Source organism: Doryrhamphus excisus, chromosome 5 (assembly GCF_030265055.1).
Source record: "Doryrhamphus excisus isolate RoL2022-K1 chromosome 5, RoL_Dexc_1.0, whole genome shotgun sequence".
NCBI classification, from domain to species: Eukaryota; Metazoa; Chordata; class Actinopteri; order Syngnathiformes; family Syngnathidae; genus Doryrhamphus; species Doryrhamphus excisus.
In genome coordinates, this window is record NC_080470.1 from 5,453,592 (window position 1) to 5,476,904 (window position 23,313).

Consider the following 23,313-nt stretch of genomic DNA (forward strand, 5'->3'; position numbering starts at 1 on the left):
CTTCATATACAGATACAAAGTAAGAACTTTTCACATCACGTTTCTGGTAAACATTTTTTTTTTACGCCGCAGCGATAGAAACAAGCCCCTGGGCATTGTAGCGATTCTGCCATTTCTGCTGGCTGATAGGATTTGATGTGTTGAAGCTTGATGTTTTTTTTCCTTTGTCGCGGCGCGTTTGGTGCAACTAGTAGAGTTGCTGTGGATGTGTTTGGGTTAGAATAAATTTAGAGCATCAAACTGTGTGACTTTTTGGCTACGCTACACTTGCCTACATCTGTCGTCAAAACATATGAGGTCATCACATTGAACTCTGTTATAATTATATTTTGGTTTTGGTTCCTACTATCAATACGACACAACCTAAAGCACTATTCGTCATGATCTCTCCGTCTCTTTCCAAGTTAAACACCACCAACACATTTCCACACTTATATCTCACATTTTCAGTTGCCGCTAATGAGTGACATCCCACACACTAATAAGCTGTAGTACTTACTTCAGCATGTTATTGGACCTCCAAGGAAGGGAAAGAAGCCCTTGCGGTACTAGAGGTCCAGCTAAGAGGCTGGCTATGTGCTCCACTTAATAATAGATGGTGGGTTACTTCCTTTATTGCTAATAAAAGCAGGCCTCCGTGCTTGGATAGCTCAATAGGAGCACAGAAAAAGAAGATGGTCTCATTCTTTGGAGGAAGATCAAGACTGATTAGCTGGTAACACATATCCAGACCTTTACAATTAATGCTGTCAGCACACCTTTTTTCCACCTATTTGTCCGAAACCTTTTGAAAAAGCTTCTGTGTAATGTCTTTCACCTTCCCTAATTCCCCCTTGCACACTATATAAAACATTATTAGGGAACCTACAGGACCAGAAAATAAAAAGGAAAGTGGAGTTGGCAGCTTTTCTCTTCTGGGAAGACCTTCTTCAAGATTTAGGACTAAAAAAAGTCAGAGATCAATGTTAATTTTTGTGCAAATAATATTCTCTATAGTTTCTGCAAGTGACCCCAAGGCCCCCACAATACATAAGGGGGGGGTTCCGGTGGGGGATGCATTCTTGGCGAATGTGCAAAAGATGTGCATCGCTGCTTTGAGGTTTAACACATCAAGTCAGCCTGAGACAGGAGAGAAAAAAAAGACACTAAAAGTAATGTGACACCACACATATTGCAACAGTGATTGACAGCATACAACAACATAAGAGAGTAAAATAGCAGAATTCACCAACCCGCCTGTCAGTCCCTGGTGGCGTCATGGTACAGCTGCTACTTTTTAAGGCAAAGTAAATGTGTTATTTTGCTCTAAAAATAATGTATTGAAAAATGTGTTTCCCATGTATGTACATTACTCCAAAATATCCATCTAATTAAATTCATGTCAAGTCTAATAGTATAAAAATAGTTTTTAATCACATTGTGTAGGCTCCTGTACATAGCCACTAGCAAGCTATGGGGCTAACTAGTTAGCATCTCCAATTATTCTAAGCTTAAGAAATTGTTTCAAATAGGGTGGGTAAAAGGACAAAGAAGCCAGAAACTTACCACTTCCACACCGAATGAGAGAATAACCTTTTTTTTCCAAGTCTAATAGTATAAAAATAGTTTATAATCACATTGTGTAGGCTCCTGTACATAGCCACTAGCAAGCTATGGGGCTAACTAGTTAGCATCTCCAATTATTCTAAGCTTAAGAAATTGTTTCAAATAGGGTGGGTAAAAGGACAAAGAAGCCAGAAACTTACCACTTCCACACCGAATGAGAGAATAACCTTTTTTTTCCAAGTCTAATAGTATAAAAATAGTTTTTAATCACATTGTGTAGGCTCCTGTACATAGCCACTAGCAAGCTATGGGGCTAACTAGTTAGCATCTCCAATTATTCTAAGCTTAAGAAATTGTTTCAAATAGGGTGGGTAAAAGGACAAAGAAGCCAGAAACTTACCACTTCCACACCGAATGAGAGAATAACCCTTTTTTTTTCAAGTCTGATAGTATAAAAATAGTTTTTAATCACATTGTGTAGGCTCCTGTACATAGCCACTAGCAAGCTATGGGGCTAACTAGTTAGCATCTCCAATTATTCTAAGCTTAAGAAATTGTTTCACATAGGGTGGGTAAAAGGACAAAGACGCCAGAAACTTACCACTTCCACACCGGATGAGAGAATAACCTTTTTTTTCCACTCGATCTCAGCCATGGCATGGGTTAGGGTTAGCTAGCTAGTTAACTAGCTAGCTAGCTAGCTGATTTAATTGCCAGTCTCCATGCAGTGGGAAAGCTAATGTCATCATGCATCATGTCTCATAACATTACTGATGTCTAGTGACCAGAAGACTACATATAAGCTGTCTTACAATATTTTTGACTAATGAGCTAATATTTTGGTTTTTGAGTAGTGCTTTCTGAACATAACTCAGACCTTTAAGTTATCTGAACTTAACTGATGATCTTGCGTAAACTACACTCAAGGTTACTGCCATGATATGAGTTGACTAAACATAGTTATTTTAAGCTTTAACAATTGCAAATTACTGCTTGGAAATCGGTTTCCTAAGTTTGTTCAAGTAAAGTCAACAAATTTTACAGTATACTGTACTTTAGCTGCGTATGGGGGTGTCATTCACCAGAATTACTGTCTTTGTGAGGTAGGGTGGTTGGATTTTCCACCGTCAAAGCAATATTGTATACACTCTGCAACATGTCTACACTTGGGAAAAAGAGAAGAGTAGACATATGGACGCATTGGACATTTGACATGATGGAGAACAAGACAGTGTACACTATGTGAGTGATTATCACTGCTAAAAGCACAGCTAACTTGAAGTGGCATGAGTGGATATTTACTGCTGTTTTTATTGCTGAGAAAGAGCAGCTGCATTATAGATAACTGGTGTGTTATACAGAGTTGGTGTATTACTTCATTCAGTAGTTAACATATTCATCTGGAAAAAAATATGTGAATTTTTTTTTAATTTTAGTTAAAATAATATACTGCATGGCTGCACGGCTCCAAATTGTCGATAGGTATGAATGTGAGTGTGAATGGTTGTTTGTCTATATGTGCCCTGTGATTGGCTGGCGACCAGTCCAGGGTGTATCCCGCAACCCTCGTGAGGATAAGTGGTAGAAAATGAATGAATGAATGTTTACTACATCGGGTAATACAAGTGTAAACGTGACTGTAGGGGTGTTAGTTCAGGTCTAGAAGGCTCTACTAATAAATGTGTTATTTTCTGTTATCATGTTTACTATAGGCCGAGTGGTTAGCGCGCAGGCCACACAGCTATAAGACCGTAGTTCAATTCCACTCTCGGCCATCTCTGTGTGAAGTTTGCATGTTCTCCCCCGTGCATGCGTGGGTTTTCTCCTCCCACATTCCAAAAACATGCTAGGTTAATTGGCGACTCCAAATTGTCCATAGGTATGAATGTGAGTGTGAATGGTTGTTTGTCTATATATGCCCTGTGATTGGCTGGTGACCAGTCCAGGGTGTGCCCCGCCACTTCTCACCCGAAGACAGCTGGGATAGGCTCCAGCACCACCTGGGGCCCTTGTGAGAATAATTGGTAGAAAATGAAGTTTTCGTGTGAAACAAAGTCAAAACTGTCCAAAATGGAAATATACTGAATGTATGAGGGAAAAATAATCCTGGTGTGTTTGTTCTGATAATGCAGTTTATTTGGTCAAGTGTGAAAGCTATCTCTGAACCCTGGTGTGCACCAAACAAGCGGACCGAAGAAGGGGTTTATTATCCACTAGCTCAAGTGTGAACGCTACATGGCTCAAAGATACTGGCCAATGTTAAAATGGCAGCAGGGTTTATCTGTGTGTTTTGCACGGTAGTGCATATGGATGCTTTTTAAAATATATTTTCGAAGCTTTTTGTCATAGAATATGCCATACACAAGATCCAGTCAAGTTGTGACATTGTGTATATGTTTTTATTGGATTACATTAAAAACATAACATTAAAAAGTCGCCAAAACCATCAAGAGATTGTATCATTATGTGAAAACTGCTGATCAAATAATACAAGGGAGTGGATGTGTTGGATGGCAGGAGTTACTCCTCTGTTTTAGCAGGGAGAGTTTCTAACACTTGTGGACATTCATGCATCGTTCAGGCACCAGCAGGATTTATTCTGTCTGCGATAAACCCCTGCAGGGTGTATTCATCTATATTTGAAATTCAGAACAGACAAACAGGGTCGGATAACTCTGCTGAGAAAAGCAGCTCCGATGGATTTGTTTATTCCCAGGCCACAACTGCATAGACAATGAAATATATTTTTTTCAGCGCTCATCGCTCAAGCCGGGCTGAAATGACAGCCTCATCTCTCTCTCCATAGGACAGCAATTACTTAAGATAATTAAATGCAGTGATAATAAAAGCTTTCGTTTACATTGAGTGTGGAATGTTGCTGTTTTTAATGAATGAACTGACCGAATGCCAAGCGTGATAATTCTCTTGAAAGGAACATTTCTCATAAGAGACGGTTTTGCTGATCAAGGAATCGAGTAGATTGTGACAATAGACTTTTGCGTAATGATGCATCTCAGCATTCCAGTCACATTTTACTTACCCGCACCATCTTTCCTCATGTCAGAGGTCTCCTTCCACTCTCATCCGGATCATTTTTCCTCATGTAAAATGAAACCCTACAAAGACTCACATCCATATATATACGTATATATTTGCATTATAAATTAGACATAGGAAACCGCATCGTTTCCAGCTATTCAAAGCAATACTCAGTTATTCTGTATCGGGTCGGAACATTTCCTGAGGTTCCCACTCAAAGAATAGGACAAAAGCCACTAACTGACTTAGTCATTTGTCACTAAAAGGAGTCTCTCTTATGGCCTACATTAAAGGGTTTGAGGATCATTTGGCTGCTGCTTAATGAAGCCTATCAACAGAATTTGGTTTCTTGTTGTATCTGTGGAATTGAGCCGGCCAGCTGCTATGTAGCGCAAAGGGAATACTCTGGTCTCTGATGAATCCAGACACTGTTGTACTGGATTTGTACCACGCATTATTGGATTAGGACTGAATGAAAATGTCTGTAATAAGACCATGAAGGGAGTGACGTAGAAAAAGAGTGTGAGAAGATGTACAGCGTAATACAATATGTGCACTGGGGTTTTCCATTGGAGCTTTATTGACAACGACTGTGCTCTATTAAATCATGTTCAGCAGTAGGATTGGACATTGAACAAAATGTTCTTGCATTGTTCTATGTTAAATTTCAATATTGTGAATCGTCACACTGCTTTTGAAAACTACTGGAATCATACTGGAAAATACATTCATAACAAAGTGGAATGGACAAATAACATTGATGTTGTGTTATTCATGCTTGTTTTTTTTTATCATGACTCAGCTGCTTCCCCTGGCTGCACATTACTGCAAAGCATGTATTCTGACAACAAAGTAAAGGTAATAATAGTGCACGTGCCAAAGTATTACCATGAAGAAAAATGAAAGACTACTACTACTAGGTAGTTGTAGGTTGTGTTAAGCAGTGAGTTACAAAGTTAATTGAGTCATTATTGATGTTATTTTGTCACGGTAAAGACCGTTCTATGTATTTGGAAGCATACATGATCTTCCTGCAGTTGTGGTGGGCAAAACCGTTCATTTCAGTGAACTGGATCATTCCGGTTCATTCAGTAAAAAGATCTGTTCATTTCGTTCATTTCGTTCATTTCGTTCATTTCATTCATTTCGTTCATTTCGTTCATTTTGTTCATTTCGTTCATTTCGAACCGGATCATACCGGTTCATTCAGTAAAAAGATCCGTTCATTTTGAACCGGATCATTCCGGTTCATTCAGTAAAAAGAAACGTTCATTTCGTTCATTTCGTTCATTTCGTTCATTTCGTTCATTTCGTTCATTTCGTTCATTTCGTTCATTTCGCTCATTTCGCTCATTACGGTCAATTGGTCGTTAGCCTGTGATCTCCCCCTGTGCATAGACCCGGTCAGCTGTGTCGAGTCAGTCCGTTCACTCATGTTCACGTTCGTTCCGACTCAACAGCGCAACAACACGTGATGACGTACCTTGAAATCTGAAGTATTATGACAGCCCTCCGGATTCGAGCCCTCTCAGCTCCCTGGTCCGGCGTTACGACCCCTGGCCGACCCCCCCCACACTCGGCCCGATGCTGCGATTGTGCTTCCGGTCAGAAAGACCTGTCTTTCAGTCAGCTAACCCCACCCAACCACAGAGCGAGGCGCAACGATAGGATAAGACAGGCAAGCACGCAGATATTCCCGCCCTGCAAAATGAACGGTGAACTGACTCTCCAGCCAATCGAAAAAAAGCAACTCAATGAACTGAACGGGTATTTTAGGGGCGGCGACCTCGGTCATTCCGTTCACAAAAAAGAACTAGTTCTTTTGACCCGTTTGTTCATGACCGACACACCACTATCCTACAGTAATACTGAGTAATTTCAATCATGCTTCTGTCTGACTTCCTGTTTGCCGTTCAAACAGGTGTCAGTGACGTATGCCAGGCTTTTCATTGGCATTATGAGCAACAATGGACCAGACAGTGATGGTGGTACAGTATGTTGCTGCCGCCTAAAATTTAAGTTGTGAGGTTGTTAAGTGATGTCTGTACAATTTATAACATTGTCCCTAGAAGATAAATTATGATTTTTAAATATCACTCAGTGTGAGCTAGTACTGCTTTTTTTTCCTGGTATGTTGCCAATATAAGTGGTTGGTGCCGTGCCATATTTTTTTCCATACAAAAATGCAGCTGTTCTAACAATACACTCCACTGTTTGATTTACTTGTGTCTTCCCCAGGCTGAGTGTTAGTGAATTGGGCTACACGAAGGTACAAAGCTAAATTCTCAGGCTAGAACAAGCATAAACTGAGATAACTGGGCCCAAGTTAGTGCTGTGATAAAGACTTGGAACATGGTTATTTTTGCAGGCCTGGCTCTGCAGTTTGACCCCTTCAGACGACGTGAACTTAACTAAACAGTGTGTGAAGGAGATATCGTAATGCATTCATGCATGCATGTTTTCTTAATTAGATAGAGAACCGCGGTGAAAATGACAGCGGGGCAAAGTTAACAGTAAAGCTGCTCTGCATGCACGAGATATGAATGTGGACAGCTGCCACTCCTGAGCCTGCCCGTTTTTCACTCTCTCTCGTTTAACCGCCCACCTCCTGTCTGCTGCTTGCTTTCGCCAATTCTATTTCCTGTTACGCTGTCATCCCCTGAGCCTGTGCTGTATCACTGTATGAGGCTAATTTGATCTCTTGCACTGAGGTGACCATTCTAACTAATGATTTTCTTATTTCCTGGTGGACTGGCCCAAGCGAAATTGTGTTTATGGACAGAATGTTTGATGTGTGCCTGAGGGGGTTTATATCGTTCTGTATTAACAACTGAGTTCAATGCGGGTACTTGTTTCTTGCCAGTGCCATTTTTTCAGTGATTTAGAGGTTTACGTTTTAAATAACTCTCTAAATAACTATGCTGATGACATTTAATGACACCCTGTTATCAGTAGGAGCTTATTAACTATACTCTCATTACGCCTCTTTGCCATCGCCGCTCAGCCAGCTGTCATGCCCTCTGGACTGGCGTTGAGAGAATGTGGCGTATGTCCAAGAGCACTTACGTATAGAGCAGCACGATAAACAATATCAATACAGGTGCAGCTGTGCATTTGGTACCAGGTTTGTCAGGTACTTAGTCCACTTCTGACGACCACCACTATTGCATACATACACAAACATAATATACACCCATCTCACGAGAAGAGACATGGACAGTGGCAGTCAAGAGATGCACTATGAAATTAAGATCGGTGGATTTTACAATAATATTTCTTCATTTGCTTTCATTTTTAAGGCTTTGTCATTTTATGGTGAACATCCCGCCGGCTCCTCCAAAGCTGCTGTGAGACCGTCTTTAGGAAGTAATTTAATTTCATTGTTGCAGCTGTTTGTCTTTCTTCAAATTTTGACGAGATCTATACTTTGTCTTCTTTTATCTTCCCAACCTTCCTCTCTCGGTAATGTGTTAATTAAAGAGGGTTTTGTTGTGTGCCTACAGTGTATAATTGCAATGGAGTTCTGCCTCAGACTCGCTGTTTCCCAATGACGATCAACATTTCTCAGCCACCTAATTGGCTAATTAAGCCTTAAGGACAGTAAGCTGCAGTCCCATTAAATTCCAGGAGTAGTCCGGAATGCCTGTACTCTACTCCTGGGACAGGAAGGACTAGCGGGTTAACGAATGGTTGCCGTGGTAACATAGTCACATGGCGTGACATCCTATGCAGTTGCTGTGAGATATTCATCTCGAACAGACGCAACATTTGTGTTGCAGATCACTACTTCCTATTAAGGTCCATCTGTGACGATGGGGTAAAGGCCACATAGAACTTGTCATACTTCCTGTTTCAGCCCCCTGCAGGTAGCGGACTGTCAAACTGATTGATGACTTTACAGCTTGTCCAATGCTTGCCTTATAAAGGCCTTGCACAGCACTGCACCACCGCACTTATTTCAGCTTCACAAATACGATTTGAATGATATATTACTGCAGCTTGGGCAACACAGTGGTGTGTGTGGTTAGCAAGTTGGCCCAACGGCCAGGTGGTTTTCGGTTTGGAATTCAGTTCAGACCTCAGACCCAAGAATACTACATAGTACCCAGGAAGCTAAAAACAAAATGCATAACAAAGAGTACAAACCATAGCTTTGTTGCTCTGTTGATATACATAGTGCTACAGTATTCATCATAACATTGCTTGTACATTCGGGACATAATTGAATGTGAGAAATGAGGAGTGGGTTGGAAAAAAAATCACTCATGTTGCATAATGGTAATTTCCTCACTGAAATTATGCATCATTTATACCTTTGAAAATGCATTACGGTAAGCATTTTATTCCCCAAGGGCTTCTGTGAACATACAGGGCTGGGACAATTGTCTGAGTTGTAAAAGTAGTGTTAGTCTTGATGATCGGAAACTTCACATAATCCCGGAAAAGTATTGACAGATATTGCTGGATTGTCTTCCATGTTACTTTTATGCAACTTGAAGCTCAATTTATATTAAAAAAAAATATTCATTCATTATTAGATTTTCTAACGCTTATTCTAACGAGGGTCGCAAGGGTGCTGGAGTCTATCCCAGCTGTCTTTGGGCGAGAGGCGGGGTACACCCTGGACTGGTCGTCAGCCAATCACAGGGCACATATAGACAAACAACCATTCACACTCACATTCATACCTATGGACAATTTGGAGTCGCGTGTATGCTGGAGCCTATCCTAACTATCTTCGGGTTGTCATTACTTGTATTATTTTTATATATTAATTTTCTAACAAATGTATCTTTTCTCTTTTCTGTAGGCTGCACTGTAGTCCATGACTGACATCCCTGCATCCCATGATGGACAAAAAAAGTGGTGAAGCTGTTTTTGTTTTTGGCAATATGAATTTTGTACAGCTACATGAGCATGCAACTGTAATGTAATGTGTTTTTTTTTAAATATACTATATATATATATATATGTATATACTTCATGATGGAACATACATATGCTGTACAGAAAAAAAGAAATACTGTTGCTGTTGTGGCCATAAATGTTTAAATTTTTATATTTCAGGTAATAACTTTTCTTGTCTCAAAGTATGTTTCTGAGATTGAACAGCATGAGCAGCATTTTGGATAATCCATTTGTTTTGGTGTAATCACTGCATGATAATTGCTTCCCAGTAAGTGATGCAGTTTTAGATATGGGCATAATTTGTTAGCACCATCTGTACAGCATGTCATTTGGGTATATATAAATACCAATGGTAATTTTTATCTCCGAATAATGAATGTGGATTTTGAAAAGTGAAGTTGAAACACTGACAATGTTACTATTTATTCCTCCATAACAGCCAATGGCTTCCAGACCAAAGCCAGTGAAGGTGGTGTACAGAGAAAGCAACTACCCTACTCAGTGGAAACTCCGTATGGCTTCCACCTGGACTTGGATTTTCTCAAATATGTGGATGATATCGAAAAAGGCAATACCATCAAACGAGTCCACATCCAGCGGCGGGTCAAGGGCCCACCCAAATTCAGTACTCTACCCAGGAATTTCAGTCTCCCGGGGCATGGAATACGGCCAACTCCTAAAGACAGTCCATGGTCTGGGACGTCTACATTGGGACCAAAACCGAAGTCACGCTTAACAGAGGTTCAGCAGATCTCTGATTTCAGAACAAATGAAGGAGGAACTTTAAGCAGAGGGACCACGAGCCAGGGAGCTAGTGTTGTTTCAGCTAAGCTCAGAGATGAAGGAGTTCTTGGGTCCCAGGGAATTGATGATAAAACTGTGGGCACTCAGAATCGTCCAAACCTGCTTCGCGCATCAAGTATGCCAATCACATTACAACAGCGGAAAGGTTCTGATTCAAGTAGTCCAGATCGTACTGTTGGAACACCAGAGAACGGTTCAACTGAAAACATGTTCAGAGCTTCACCAGATGTAACAGAAAGAAGATGCATACCCCAAGAACGAGTAGGGATTCACCAGCAGATCACAGTTGCATTGAAGCGAGTCAGAGAGCTGGAGGAACAGGTCAAAACCATCCCTGAACTTAAGGCTCAGATTTGCTCACTGAGGATGGAGAGGGAGCAGCTACTACGGCAGCTTCAGTCCCAAGAAAAGGCCCACATTTCCACATCATCGTCTAAAATGGCTCAGACTACTGATCCTGGAATAAACACCCAACCACAGTCAAGCAGACATAAAGAAAGTTTGAATTTGTGTTTGTCTCCCCAACCCAATAAGAATTTGGAAACTTCGAAACATTTGACAACAACTTCAGTAACTGATGAAGAGAAACAACGTATTGCAGGTGCAAATAGTGTGATTGAACAAGAGGCAGTGAATCAGGGATCAGTGAAGAGCTCAATAGAATGTCATGACATTTGTGAGCAAGGGTCTAATTGGAAAGGACAGTTGTCAGACAAACAGAACGAGACAGTAGGTAGTCCACTGGAACATGCATCGCAGGAAGATAGCAATGTTGCAAAAGGAGGGAATTTTGAGGACTCGGGGAGTATCCAGAATTTGCATGAAAAGCTGGCAACACTGGAGGCTAAACTTCTTCAGGCTAGTCAAGAGCTGGAGAGAACTAATGATCTGTTGAAAAAACAAATAGCAGAGAACAAAGTGAAAGAGGAGAGAATACTAGAGTTGAGCGACGGAATTAGCGTTGAGGTGTCTCCAGTGGAAACGTACAGCAGGCCAAGAAGAGAAAGTATAGACACTGGGACAGAGACTGAGAGAGTACACTATTCCAACCAGGAGACGGAGACAGAATTACCTGGTACAGTTGATAAAGGAACTGATACTGAAAGAATATGTATTGAAGTATCTGTTTGCAAACCGATATCTGGAAGTATCAATCAGGGAACAGAGACTACCATGACAGTAGTCGAGGCAGAATCTGCATCTGTTAGTCCACAAAGGCCTACAGTCAACAGCATGGAACAGGGTACAGTAACTGAAAGAGCAACCACTCAGGATCAGATGACTGAGACACCGGTAACCGAAAGGGTACACCGGGTCACAGAAACAGACGGAGAGACAGAGACAGACCACCCACAGAGACCGAGGGCCAGCAGTGTTGACAGGGGGACAGAGACAGAGAGAGTGGACACCGTGGACAGGGTGACAGAGACAGAGGTTGCACAGAGGATTGACCAGCATACTGAGACCGAAGTAGAAAGACCAGAAGACAACAATCCAGCCAGAAATACTGAAGCAGAGAGTCGGGTGAGAGAAGGTGAAGCTGAAACTGTGGTCAGTGAAAGTACAGAAGACAACAAGAAAGTAAGTGACGGAATTCAGAAAGATCACAGAGACGATGAAAGGGTGGCATCGGAAGTTATTAGTGACAGTTCTGTTGCAGTTAAAGGAAGTGTAGTTGAAGGAACATTGAGTTCAGAATTTGTAAGTCAGCTTGAAGACAATAAAAGTCCATGTGTCGCAACAGGAAAACTTGAAGACTCTGCAACTGAAATAAACCCTGCACAAACAAACTCAGAAACAAAATCGACCTTACCCCCAGAAAGCGCTGAATTGCAGCATGTTGCAAAAAAGACTTTGGGTACTGTCACTGCTGCAGTGGCACCAGAAAGTGCCGTTGTAAAGACAGAAGTTCCAGTAAGACCCCAAAGAGGTCGTAGGTCATCAGCAGATCAGGCACAGCAGGCAACTCCTCAACTTCAAACCACTCCTGTCCGTCCTCGTAGGGGTTCCAGTGAAACTCAAAGTCAGCAGTCAAAGACAGTCAAAGACTCTAAATCCCCTGCGGAACTCTCTGAACCAACAAAACACGAATCACCTTCCCAATCACCAAGCAACACTAAGCCACCATCTCAATCACAACCTCAAACTGAGATTCAGTGCCCATCGCCAATGTCCAAAGAGGTCCAGACTCGTCCCAAATCAATTCAGTCCCAGTCTAAAACTACAACCCGACGGGACTCAAAAGAGCTGAAAGCACCTACTAGGGCATCTAGCGTATCACAGCCTTTAAGACGTGGATCTGGAGGTGACCACATCCAACCAAAACGCCAGGGATCGGGTGAGGTCCAAACTCAGCTTCGAAGACGTTCTGATGTGAGTCAACCTCTTCAAAAAGACCCTGAAGTACAGACATCACAAAGAGGCTCCACTGAAACGGCGCAGCGTCGGAGTTCTGGTGAAGCTGTGGCCTCCCGCCATGACACCGGTGAAGCGCAGCAAGTACGCAGAGGCTCAAGTGAGTCACCAACCTCGCCTGCAGCTTTGGGTCAAGTCGTAACCCGGCTAACAGGTCTCCTGGGGGAGCAGTGGGCTCAGCTGGGAAGCGGTTCTGGAGCTCAACAGTTGGTCAACCAGCAGGAGAGCCCTGGCACACAGAAACAGACGGCAGGGAAAAAAGCAGAGGCAGGAAATGTAGCATCGGCCAAGCCTGCGGGGAAAGCATCAACCACAGGGAAACCAGCAGGGAAGCCTGGCCCTTCCAAAATGAGCTCAATTCAGAGTCAACTGGTCAGTTCTCTTAGTGTTCTTTCTGCATTCTACTCACCGGGTCAGAAATCTGCTGCTGCCAACAAGCAGCAAGAACAAGGTAAGTTCTTTGCTTACAGTACATCCCAACGTTGGTCAAAGACTGAATACCTACGGACAATTTGGAGTCGCCAATTAACCTAGCATGTTTTTGGAATGTGGGAGGAAACCGGAGAAAACCCACGCATGCAAACTCCACACAGAGATGGCCGAGGGTGGAATTGAACCCTGGTCTCCTAGCTGTGAGGTCTGCGCGCTAACCACTTGACCGCCGTGCCACCCATATTTAGCTACTTGACGCAGATAATATATACTTTGTCCAATGTCTTGTTGTGACTGTGGTATCAGATATTATGCTAGTATACACAACCCCTCTCCTTCTGTATAGTATGTATACACACATTTTGGGTGTGTATTCATACAAAATGGACAGTGGAATGGCTTGGACAGTGCACACATCAATGAAGCGATGTCTTTATTTCTTCCCTTGACGTTTCACAGTTCTGTTTATGGCCAGGAAGCTGGGGACCAGACTTGCTCCCGGTGCTATCACGCACATGTTTTATGTTCTGAGTTCATTTTAAGTTCAGTGCGAGAGTACAAAAGCTTTTTAATATGTGTCTGTGGTTTGATTCATAATAATAATAATTATACAGGGCGGCACGGCGGTCGAGTGGCTAGCACGCAGACGTCACAGCTAGGAGACCAGGGTTCAATTCCACCCTTGGCCATCTCTGTGTGGAGTTTGCATGTTCTCCCCATGCATGCGTGGGTTTTCTCCGGGTACTCCGGTTTCCTCCCACATTTCAAAAACATGCTAGGTTAATTGGCCACTCCAAATTGTCCATAGGTATGAATGTGAGTGTGAATGGTTGTTTGTCTATATGTGCCCTGTGATTGGCTGGCGACCAGTCCAATGTGTACCCCGCCCGAAGACAGCTGGGATAGGCTCCAGCACCCCCGCGACCCTTGTGAGGAAAAGCGGTAGAAAATGAATGAATGAATATTGGAATGTGCAGACAGGCTTTCAGATAGAACCGCTTGCTTGTAGACACACTGAATGAATAAACTACCCTTTTTGTCTTATTTTGCATACATTTGCTCTTTTGACCCAATACTGTTTCTGGGAAACTACAGCCAATCTGCACTTTTTACTTACTTTTTCTTTATTTGTGACCTAAACCAAGAAAAATGAATAATTATACTTTTTTTTTTCATTTTGTTTATGGTTGTTATTTACCATCACTTTCAACACAAACATCTTGTCTACTCATTTTTCCTGCTAGTAACGTTTTTTTTGGGTGGGGGGGATTTGACAAAAGAAAGCAATGAGAGTCTTTGGTCCGCCTGCCTTTGCAGTCATTAGATTACATTTTGATTTCTAAAGACAGTTGATTGCCTCCGACTAAGGAAGGTAAGGTTATATCATGCATCACATTATGCTAAAAGATAATGCATTATATTCAATATTCCTTAGTGATAAACAATGTAGTCAGAAAGTAGACTAGCATCCCTCCGATAAATGCAGTTTATTATTGTTCGCATCTTTTTTGATTTGACAAAAGGTCACACAGACACACATCAAATATTTAATGATAAATAAGAAGATGCAGTGAAGAAGGAAGGAATCCTAGATGAGCAGAAGGTTGCTGTATACTTGAGTGGATTGAATGATGGATGGACGAATGGACAAACAGGCAAAATGTGCCTTGCGCGATCTTAAATCAGTGTGTCATTTCCTTCTCTCATTTTCTGCACTACTCCCCAGGTCTCAAATCTATTATGAAGAAAAATGGGGTTGCTGACAAGCGGGGGAGCAAGGGAACCAAGAAAAACCTGAAGTTCGTTGGGGTGAATGGAGGGTAAAATCACTTTAATCAGTGTCCACTTTAATCTGTGTGTGATTCATAGCCTAATGTGTTTTGCACGTGTGTGTATTTGTCTTTGTGTGAGGTTGATCTTATCATCGTCATTGTCATTTGTCAACATTCTCGGATAAGTACGCGCTAACAGAATATTATACTTAACAAATTGGATTTGCTTGAATTGTCAGCTTTTGATGTTTTCATTTCGGTGTCTGTAGTATTTGAGTGATTCCTCGTGGTAAGAGGATGTATTCGGAACAGGCTTTTTCCAGTTGACACGCCTTACAGGCGAGAGATGCAAACACAACATAAGCGTCACGCTGTTTTAGACTCACTTGTCATCTCTCTGTTACTTACTGATGCACAATGGACGACACACTTCTGGGAATTTCAGCCTCACAGCTGATACTACCAGTGTGAATAGAATGTTTACTGTTATATGGGGTGATATTTCTTAGTAGAAATCATATCATTTAGTCGTCGGTGGCCTTGAATTAAACATTGACATTCATTTGATTTGTTATTTTCTCTTTTCTCCAGTTGATAAGTCAGATTTACTTTAAAGCCATTGCATGTGGTAAACACAGAATGCAATAAATATCAGTTTCCAAAAAAAGACTGGAGTATGTTGTAAGGCTCGTACGCCTAGAAGGCCCAAAGGTGAGCATATAATCGCATTCTTCCATCCATTTTCAGTAGGCATGTATATATAATATCATATAATATATAATAATAATAATAGGTAGCAATAATAACTACCTAATAATAACTACCTAATAATAATATTAATAATAATAATAATAATAATAATATCTTTTCACATCTGATAAGATACCGATACTTCAGCTTTGATATTTCAGCCAGTATTGACCAATACTAATATAAATTTCATACAATCAGCACAAAACAGGGGTATAAATTTATAGTAGTAATGGCGGCTTGAGCTGCTCAAGTAAGCATTTAAACCCAACATTTGTGATGTGCTATAGCACTGATTTTCTTTCCGATGCAATACTGACTAAAATTCAGGCTGTTCTAGGTAATAGTGAATTATTTCACATTATAAAATAAAGACAAAATCATATGAAATATGCAAAAATTGTGTCTTCAACAATAATGTAAAATTGAAATAGTTATTTTTTTTATTTTAAACTTGCATTGGTACTTGTGTTGTGTATTTCTTAGTTATCATTTTAGTGTTAAGTTGCTGTGTGATGAGCTTAACTTTCTTTGTAAGATTGCACTAGGAGTCGGACTGTGATATTGAGTAATGACTAATAGTTCCTGCCAAAAAACGAGCTACCTATTCCTCACAGTGGCTTATATACTGTATATACAAATGTTTTTGTACAAATGTATGTTTTTCTCTCTAAAGTTAGAGGGTTCGGCTCATACACCAGAAATGACTGTACTTTTATTTGGCATGCTAACCTATTTTGTTTTCACCTGAGATCCCCAGATTATGTTTATTCTAATATCTAATTTCTATTAACCAAATAACCATGAATGAGTTGCACTGAAGACTAACGTCTCCACCTTATACTCATTTGGCAACCTCCCCAGCTCCTTGTATCATCAACTTTCTTCACTAAACAAGGCCATATTTCATGTGAGCATGAAAACATACCTTAAATAGATCTTTATTTATGTATCTGTGAAGGATGTTTTGGATATGTGAGCCAAGGTTGTATTAAACAAGCATCTTTTTCATTTCACAGGGTTTACCTTTTAGTGTGTATCCAAACCTGGCTCATGTTGACTTTTGCTGATGGCTTTCATATTAGTTCTAGCAGATTCTGTGTTTCAGTTATGTGGTCATGTGGTGTGTTTGTTTAAAACCCGTACACATGTTTACATTTAGGGAAGGCACATTTTCTTGGTTACCATTATGAATTTGCTGTCCTTTTCCAGGTATGAGAGCACATCTAGCGATGAGTCCAGTGTAGACGAGAAGGCAAAAGTGGATGTCGACAAGGGTGACAGCTCAGAGGCAGAGGAGGAGAAAGACAAGGAGCCTAAATCAGCAGAAAAGCCCGAGGAGGGAGCAGATGCACAGGAGAAAGATGCAGAAATCCTGCATAGCGAAGGGGGTGCAGTGGCAGCGGAAAAAGAGAGCGAAAAAGACCTGCTGGACCGAGAGAGCAGCCAGGAGCTCCTGGAGGAAGCGTCTTCAGGGTGAGATAGAGTGAAAGAAGCGAGTCATTCCGGCTGAAATGGCTGACATTTTTATGGTGGAGTTCAAATATTTTTGTAGTCATTCCAACTCCTAATGCTAAATAAGCGCTAAATTGTTGTTTAGCTTGGCAGCTAAAGCAATAGCGCTTGCCAAATTATCACTATTAGGAAGGGTCATGTTGGCTTTTCCCATTGGAAAGACATTTTGAAGTCACTGAGGTACAAGCATTCATCCTCACACTAAAAGCCAATGCCAGCCAATCACAGGGCACATATAGACAAACAACCATTCACACTCACATTCATACCTATGGACAATTTGGAGTCACCAATTAACCTAGCATGTTTTGGGAATGTGGGTGGAAACTGGAATACCCGGAGAAAACCCACAAATGCACGAGGAGAACATACAAAATCCACACATTGGAATTGAACCCTGGTCTCTTAGCTGCGAGGTCTGCAAGCTAACCACTCGCCCACCGTGAAGCCCCACAATGTACGTTCATTCATTCATTTTCTACCGCTTTTTCCTCACGAGGGTCGCGGGCGGTGCTGGAGCCTATCCCAGCTGTCTTTGGGCGAGAGGCGGGGTACACCCTGGACTGGTCTCCAGCCAATCACAGGGCACATATAGACAAACAACCATTCACACTCACATTCATACATATGGACAATTTGGAGTCGCCAATTAACCTAGCATGTTTTTGGAATGTGGGAGGAAACCGGAGTACCCGGAGAAAACCCACGCATGCACGGGGAGAACATGCAAACTCCACACATTGGAATTGAACCCTGGTCTCCTAGCTGTGAGGTCTGCGCGCTAACCACTAGACCACCGTGCCGCCCCACAATATACATTTAAAATTTAAATTAAGACTCAAAATCTAAAGTTGTAGTGTTGAATCGTCGTCACATCATAAAAAAAATATGCAAAAAGATAAGTGTATACATATGTATACGTAATGTTAAGTTTATGAAAAATAGTGGCCAACATCCATCCAGCACTGCAAGTTATTACTCCTGCTTCACTGGCACTGATCCTTTAACTGATGGTTACAATCTTACAGTCGAACAGTGAAGACCAAAATTGTGGCCAATATTGGTTGGTGTTTCTTCTTATGATGTTCATTTTCACTTCCATGGTGATGACTTTTTTTTTTGCTTGGCACATTTCCACCACACGAGCCTGCCTGATGCTAGGGAGACATGATGAAGTGCAAAAAGTTAATTAATATGCAATGTTATTCACTTTGTATAGCTGCAAATGAGGCACGGGTTGTCTTCATCCGCAGTGCGCTAGATGGGGCATAGACTGCATCCTTAATCTGCTGTGTGTGTCGTAACAAGCAAATCAAGTGTTTTTAATTACATATTTTATTTGTTTATGGGTGTGTGTTTGTAAGAATGAAGCCAAATGATAACCAAATTCCAAAAATCTGGAAAAAAAAAACAGGATCCTGCCATCCTGCCAGAGTCCGCCTCAAGTACTGGCACACTGGTCTTTCTGGTCTACCAATGACAGCTCTCTCCAAGGAGCCCACATTTTGAAGAACCTGCCCTCGCCCCCAGTCAAACAATACAGAATCCTTGTCCTCACATTCAAGTCTCTCCATAACCTTGCACCCCTTAAACTCCCTGTCCTCATCCATCCCTGTGTCCCAACTCGTACTCTCGTTCATCTTCTTTCATGCTTTTCAATGTAAGTCTATCCTCTTGTGGCTCCAGGTCATTTAGTTGTGCAGGCCTTCATCTCTGGAACTCCCTAACTCCCGCAGTGATGTTCAATCTCTTCACACTTTCACACTTTTCACACTAGGTATGCTATAGAAAACCATTTTCTTTTGTTAGTCTTTTCTACTCCATATGACAAGTTACACATTTTAATATTTTATGTTGGTTTATTGTCACGTGTCTGGATTACTTTTAATTGTTAGACGTTTTCCTGCGAGAGCCACACAGTGGCCACACATGCAAAGGCGGCTTTAATATTTAGCAAATATTCTAAGACGTTATGTATATTTTCAGAAAAAAAACTGCATCTCAGCTTTGTGATTTGATTTTGTGTCAACTTTCTTCTTAATACCCGTCATATTTTTGACTTTACTCCCATATTTTATAACTTTTTACACAACCAAATTTTCCAAAATTACATCATTTGAATGGTTGTCATTTTACAACATTTGACAAATATGTTTACCTTAATATTTCTGCAAAAATCACATTATTCTTCCTCATAATATTGCTGGTTTATTCTCAGAAAATTATTACTTTTTTCTCGTTATAATGCAACCTTTTACTCATTGTGATTTTATTTTCATAAAATTTGAGTATTTTTTCTATTTTTGCTGCTGTTTTTTTATTTATTTCCTACTATTTTTTTATTTAATGTTTCCAGCTTTTTCTTGTAATTACGGCTTTATTTGGCATATTTTAATACTGTGTTTTTTCCCGCAACCTAATTTTACATAAATTACAATTTATTTTAACTATTAGACATTTGGTTTGATTATATTATGTGATATTATGACTTAAATATATGCATATATATATATATATTTAATGGTATTATTTTTCCTCATTCTATTACAGTTTTCTCATTAGATTGCAACTTTTTTCTCTGAATATTTTTGACATCAATCATGTACAATTGCTGCTTATTTTTCCATTTTTGCGGCCCCCAGACCGCCCTTTGGACACCTCTGCTGTAAAGTGACCTTGAGTGTCCTGAAAGGGCCATACAAATGAAATGCATTATGACAATGTTCAACCAAAACTGACTGTGAATGTGTCTTCTGGTCTTGGATTTCAGAGAAAAAGTCGACAAAGGGTTTATAGATGCTTGTCTTTATGTAAAGGATCGCATGGAGGAGGTTACATCCCCAGATAAAGAAATGGTAAGTATTTTTAATTACTGATTGTCCCCTAAAGGTTATGTCTATATGCACAAACGACAGGTTGTTTCATTAATGTATTGCATTTACAAGACATGCTGTGCTGGAACAACCAGCCAGATTCATCTTCTCATGCTGGGGAGAAGATGCCTTGTCATGCTCCTCCCTTCCATAATTAACTTTTTGCAAATGTAATTAAAACCCAAATGTAGTTTGAAGACAAAGCTGCAGCCTCTTTGAGAGGGATCGTGTGCAGTAGTATGGTTTACCCAACAAGTTAATGACCATTTAATATGATGTTTGGGGTAAGCTTCTGCTCCTTTCTTCATCTCCATCTTCTCTCACATTTCTCTGCCCTCAGCGTCAGGTTCTAGTGGTCCTTTACCAGGAGTGGTTTAAAGTTTCAAGTCAGAAAACCTCGCAGGCAGATACCGTTAGGTCATACCTGCGTCAAGTGGGCTTGACCACACCCACTCTGCTGCCGTATGTAGTTAACCTGACGGACGGAAACGGGAACATGGCTCTGCACTACAGTGTATCGCATTCAAACTTCCCTGTGGTAAAACTGCTGCTGGATACAGGTGAGCTGCATGTCACAGTGGGTGCCTGCCCACACACACACACACCAACTCTCTCACTGAGTATAAGAAACATTTGTGTTCAGGTCTTTGTGAAACAGACAACATAAACAAGGCGGGCTATACTCCGGTCATGCTGGCCGCGCTCACGGCTGCTGAGAGTCCAGATGATTTGGAGGTGGCACAGCAGCTGCTGCAACTTGGGGACGTTAATGCACGCTCAAGACAGGTGAGATACCGAATGCTATCTTTTTGGAGTTAAAGGTCCCCTATTACACTAAATTGACTTTTCAGTGATGTTAGAACAGTAATATGAGCCTGATATCCTGATGGATGTAACCGCTACTTCATGGAGGACAGCTTAAAAAAAGGAGGCTTCGCTACACATCTTAAAATAAACCCTGCCAAATATCAGTTAGATACAGATGTCACGAAGCGTCAAATTGTACGCCAACCAGAATGTGAAGGATAAGCGGTAGAACCCAAGGTTAATGTGATACCTGAGGTCAAAGTTCAAATAAGAACTTGATTGCTACGATGGTACCCATTATGTCAAATTAAAATTAAAATTAAAATTAAAATTAAAATTAAAATTAAAATTAAAATTAAAATTAAAATTAAAATTAAAATTAAAATTAAAATTAAAATTAAAATTAAAATTAAAATTAAAATTAAATACAATAAAATAAATTAATAAATACAATAAATAAAATATAAATAAAACAACAAATAAAAAAATATATATATCAGAAAGTGAACAAATGTAACAGTTACTGATTGTAAAAGAGGATACAATAAGCTTTTCTTCTTCCTACTCCTTTTGGACATGTAGAACTGTGAACTGATTATGTGATGCACTCAATTGTAACCTGATGCATGTTCAAATAAAAAATTACCATTACCAAAATTAAAATCTTGTTTAAAAAAATAAACATTTCTGTTACATTTTCATTTTTTGTTCCTTTCATAGAAAACCAGGTATGTTCAGACGACCACAATCAATATTCAGACTTTGTGCTACCACATTAAGATTTAATTAAAGTCACTCATGACTTGCCTGCCCCGTCACTTTCATCTTCTATCCCTCTTTTCAGTTTGTACTCTCCATCGTGACCGGTTCTACTCCCCTCTGTCTTTTTTTTTTTTTACTCTCCAACATTCCTGGAGCTTGACTTTCAATTTAAATCTCACTCCTCCTGTAGACGGGTCAGACAGCGTTGATGCTCGCTGTGTGCCACGGGCGCCTCTCCATGGTGAAGCTGCTGCTGAGCTGTGGCGCAGATGTAAACGCTCAGGATGGCGAGGGCTCCACGGCCTTGATGTGTGCCAGTGAGCACGGCCACACTCACATTGCCCGCCTGCTGCTGGAGACAGGTCACTGTGACACCAGCCTCACGGATAAGGTACCTTCACGTTGACTTCATCACTACTGCAACTATGATCGGATATGTTATCTGTCCGATTATATTAAAGCCAGGCTTTGCTGAGAGGTTCTCCTAATTTACTGTTTATTTGATTTATTTCGGGTTAACTAAACATGGGTTTGGGAACCATATTTGGTAATTGAACGTAAATTGAACGTAGATAGCTAATTGAACGTAGATAATGACAGAAAGTATTTCAACATAACAAAAGTATGTTATACTTGGGTATCATTCTTGTAAGTACAGTGGTTAGCATGTTTTTTCCATTAGCATAAAACATGTATGGAAATTAGCCTTGCTATGCATATACAGTATCAATTCACTGAGTGAATTCAACTGTTCTTAATATATTTTCATCACAAAACATCCTTGTTAGCATCCCATTTGTTGCTAATACACAGAAGTCAGCTCATAACATATTATTACCACAAAACTGCCTTTTTAAACAGTCTATTAGATAGCTAACAAAATGGAGGACCAAAGTGGAAGTAAGCACCTTAGCCCGTCTATGATGTCATCAACAGTTGACGCTGTAGTTCTTTACCAAAAAGTCTCAACATTAATGTGTTATTTCTCAAATTCAATAGTGTTTTTCATCTTTTTTTGCTGGCAGCTGTGGTCAAAAGAAAGAGATTTGTGGCGTTGTTAGTTAGCAAAGAACTAGCAAAGAACTAGCAAAGAACTAGCAAAGAACTAGCAAAGAACGCTGATGACATCATCAACGTGCTTACTTATGGTTTTGGCCTTCATTTTGTTAGCAATTACCACAAATCTGTTTTGTGGTAATAATATGTTACAAACACAGTTGGACTCACGCTGTGTATTAATAAGACAAGACACAATCAATATTTTATGATAACTAGAAAAGTAATGCACACTGGTTAACATTTTGGGTAAATAGCAGACCAAAAAACATGCTAACCTTAAGCTAACCTTAAGCTAACCGAGATTTAACTGTTAAATGGGTTGAACTCAAATAAAATGATGACACTTTACTGATTTTTATGCCATTTTTTAATGAATTATATAGACAAACAACCATTCACACTCACATTCATACTTATAGGGACAATTTGGAGTCACCAATGACCTGTGCTGTACTTGTACTCTATGAGTAGACATGTCTTTTTCTATGATGCCAAGAAGAGTTGCAATGATAGTCTCAGCCTGCCAATATTAAATTTGTACAGAAAATAATACCAAACCATGATAAATTGTAACGTTAACATCATTTGGTATTTGGCTTCTCTCTGTTTTGATAATACAATAGCATGCCTAA

The 23,313-nt window shown here is 40.4% G+C and overlaps 1 protein-coding gene across 6 annotated transcripts in view; it reads left to right on the plus strand.

Annotated features, from left to right (window-relative positions):
- Positions 1-23,313, plus strand: part of kank4 (KN motif and ankyrin repeat domains 4) — a 136,791-nt gene that overhangs the window by 111,220 nt on the left and 2,258 nt on the right. For 5 of the 6 annotated variants that reach the window (XM_058072409.1, XM_058072410.1, XM_058072411.1 and 2 more), the window contains exons 2-9: positions 9,395-9,450; positions 9,932-13,162; positions 14,870-14,963; positions 16,878-17,141; positions 19,951-20,035; positions 20,394-20,613; positions 20,697-20,839; positions 21,813-22,013. In XM_058072409.1, the coding sequence (XP_057928392.1) occupies positions 9,432-9,450; positions 9,932-13,162; positions 14,870-14,963; positions 16,878-17,141; positions 19,951-20,035; positions 20,394-20,613; positions 20,697-20,839; positions 21,813-22,013 (4,257 nt within the window). In that variant the 5' untranslated portion in view covers positions 9,395-9,431. The remainder of the gene's footprint in view (positions 1-9,394; positions 9,451-9,931; positions 13,163-14,869; positions 14,964-16,877; positions 17,142-19,950; positions 20,036-20,393; positions 20,614-20,696; positions 20,840-21,812; positions 22,014-23,313) is intronic. The other variant, XM_058072414.1, reaches the window with a different exon arrangement.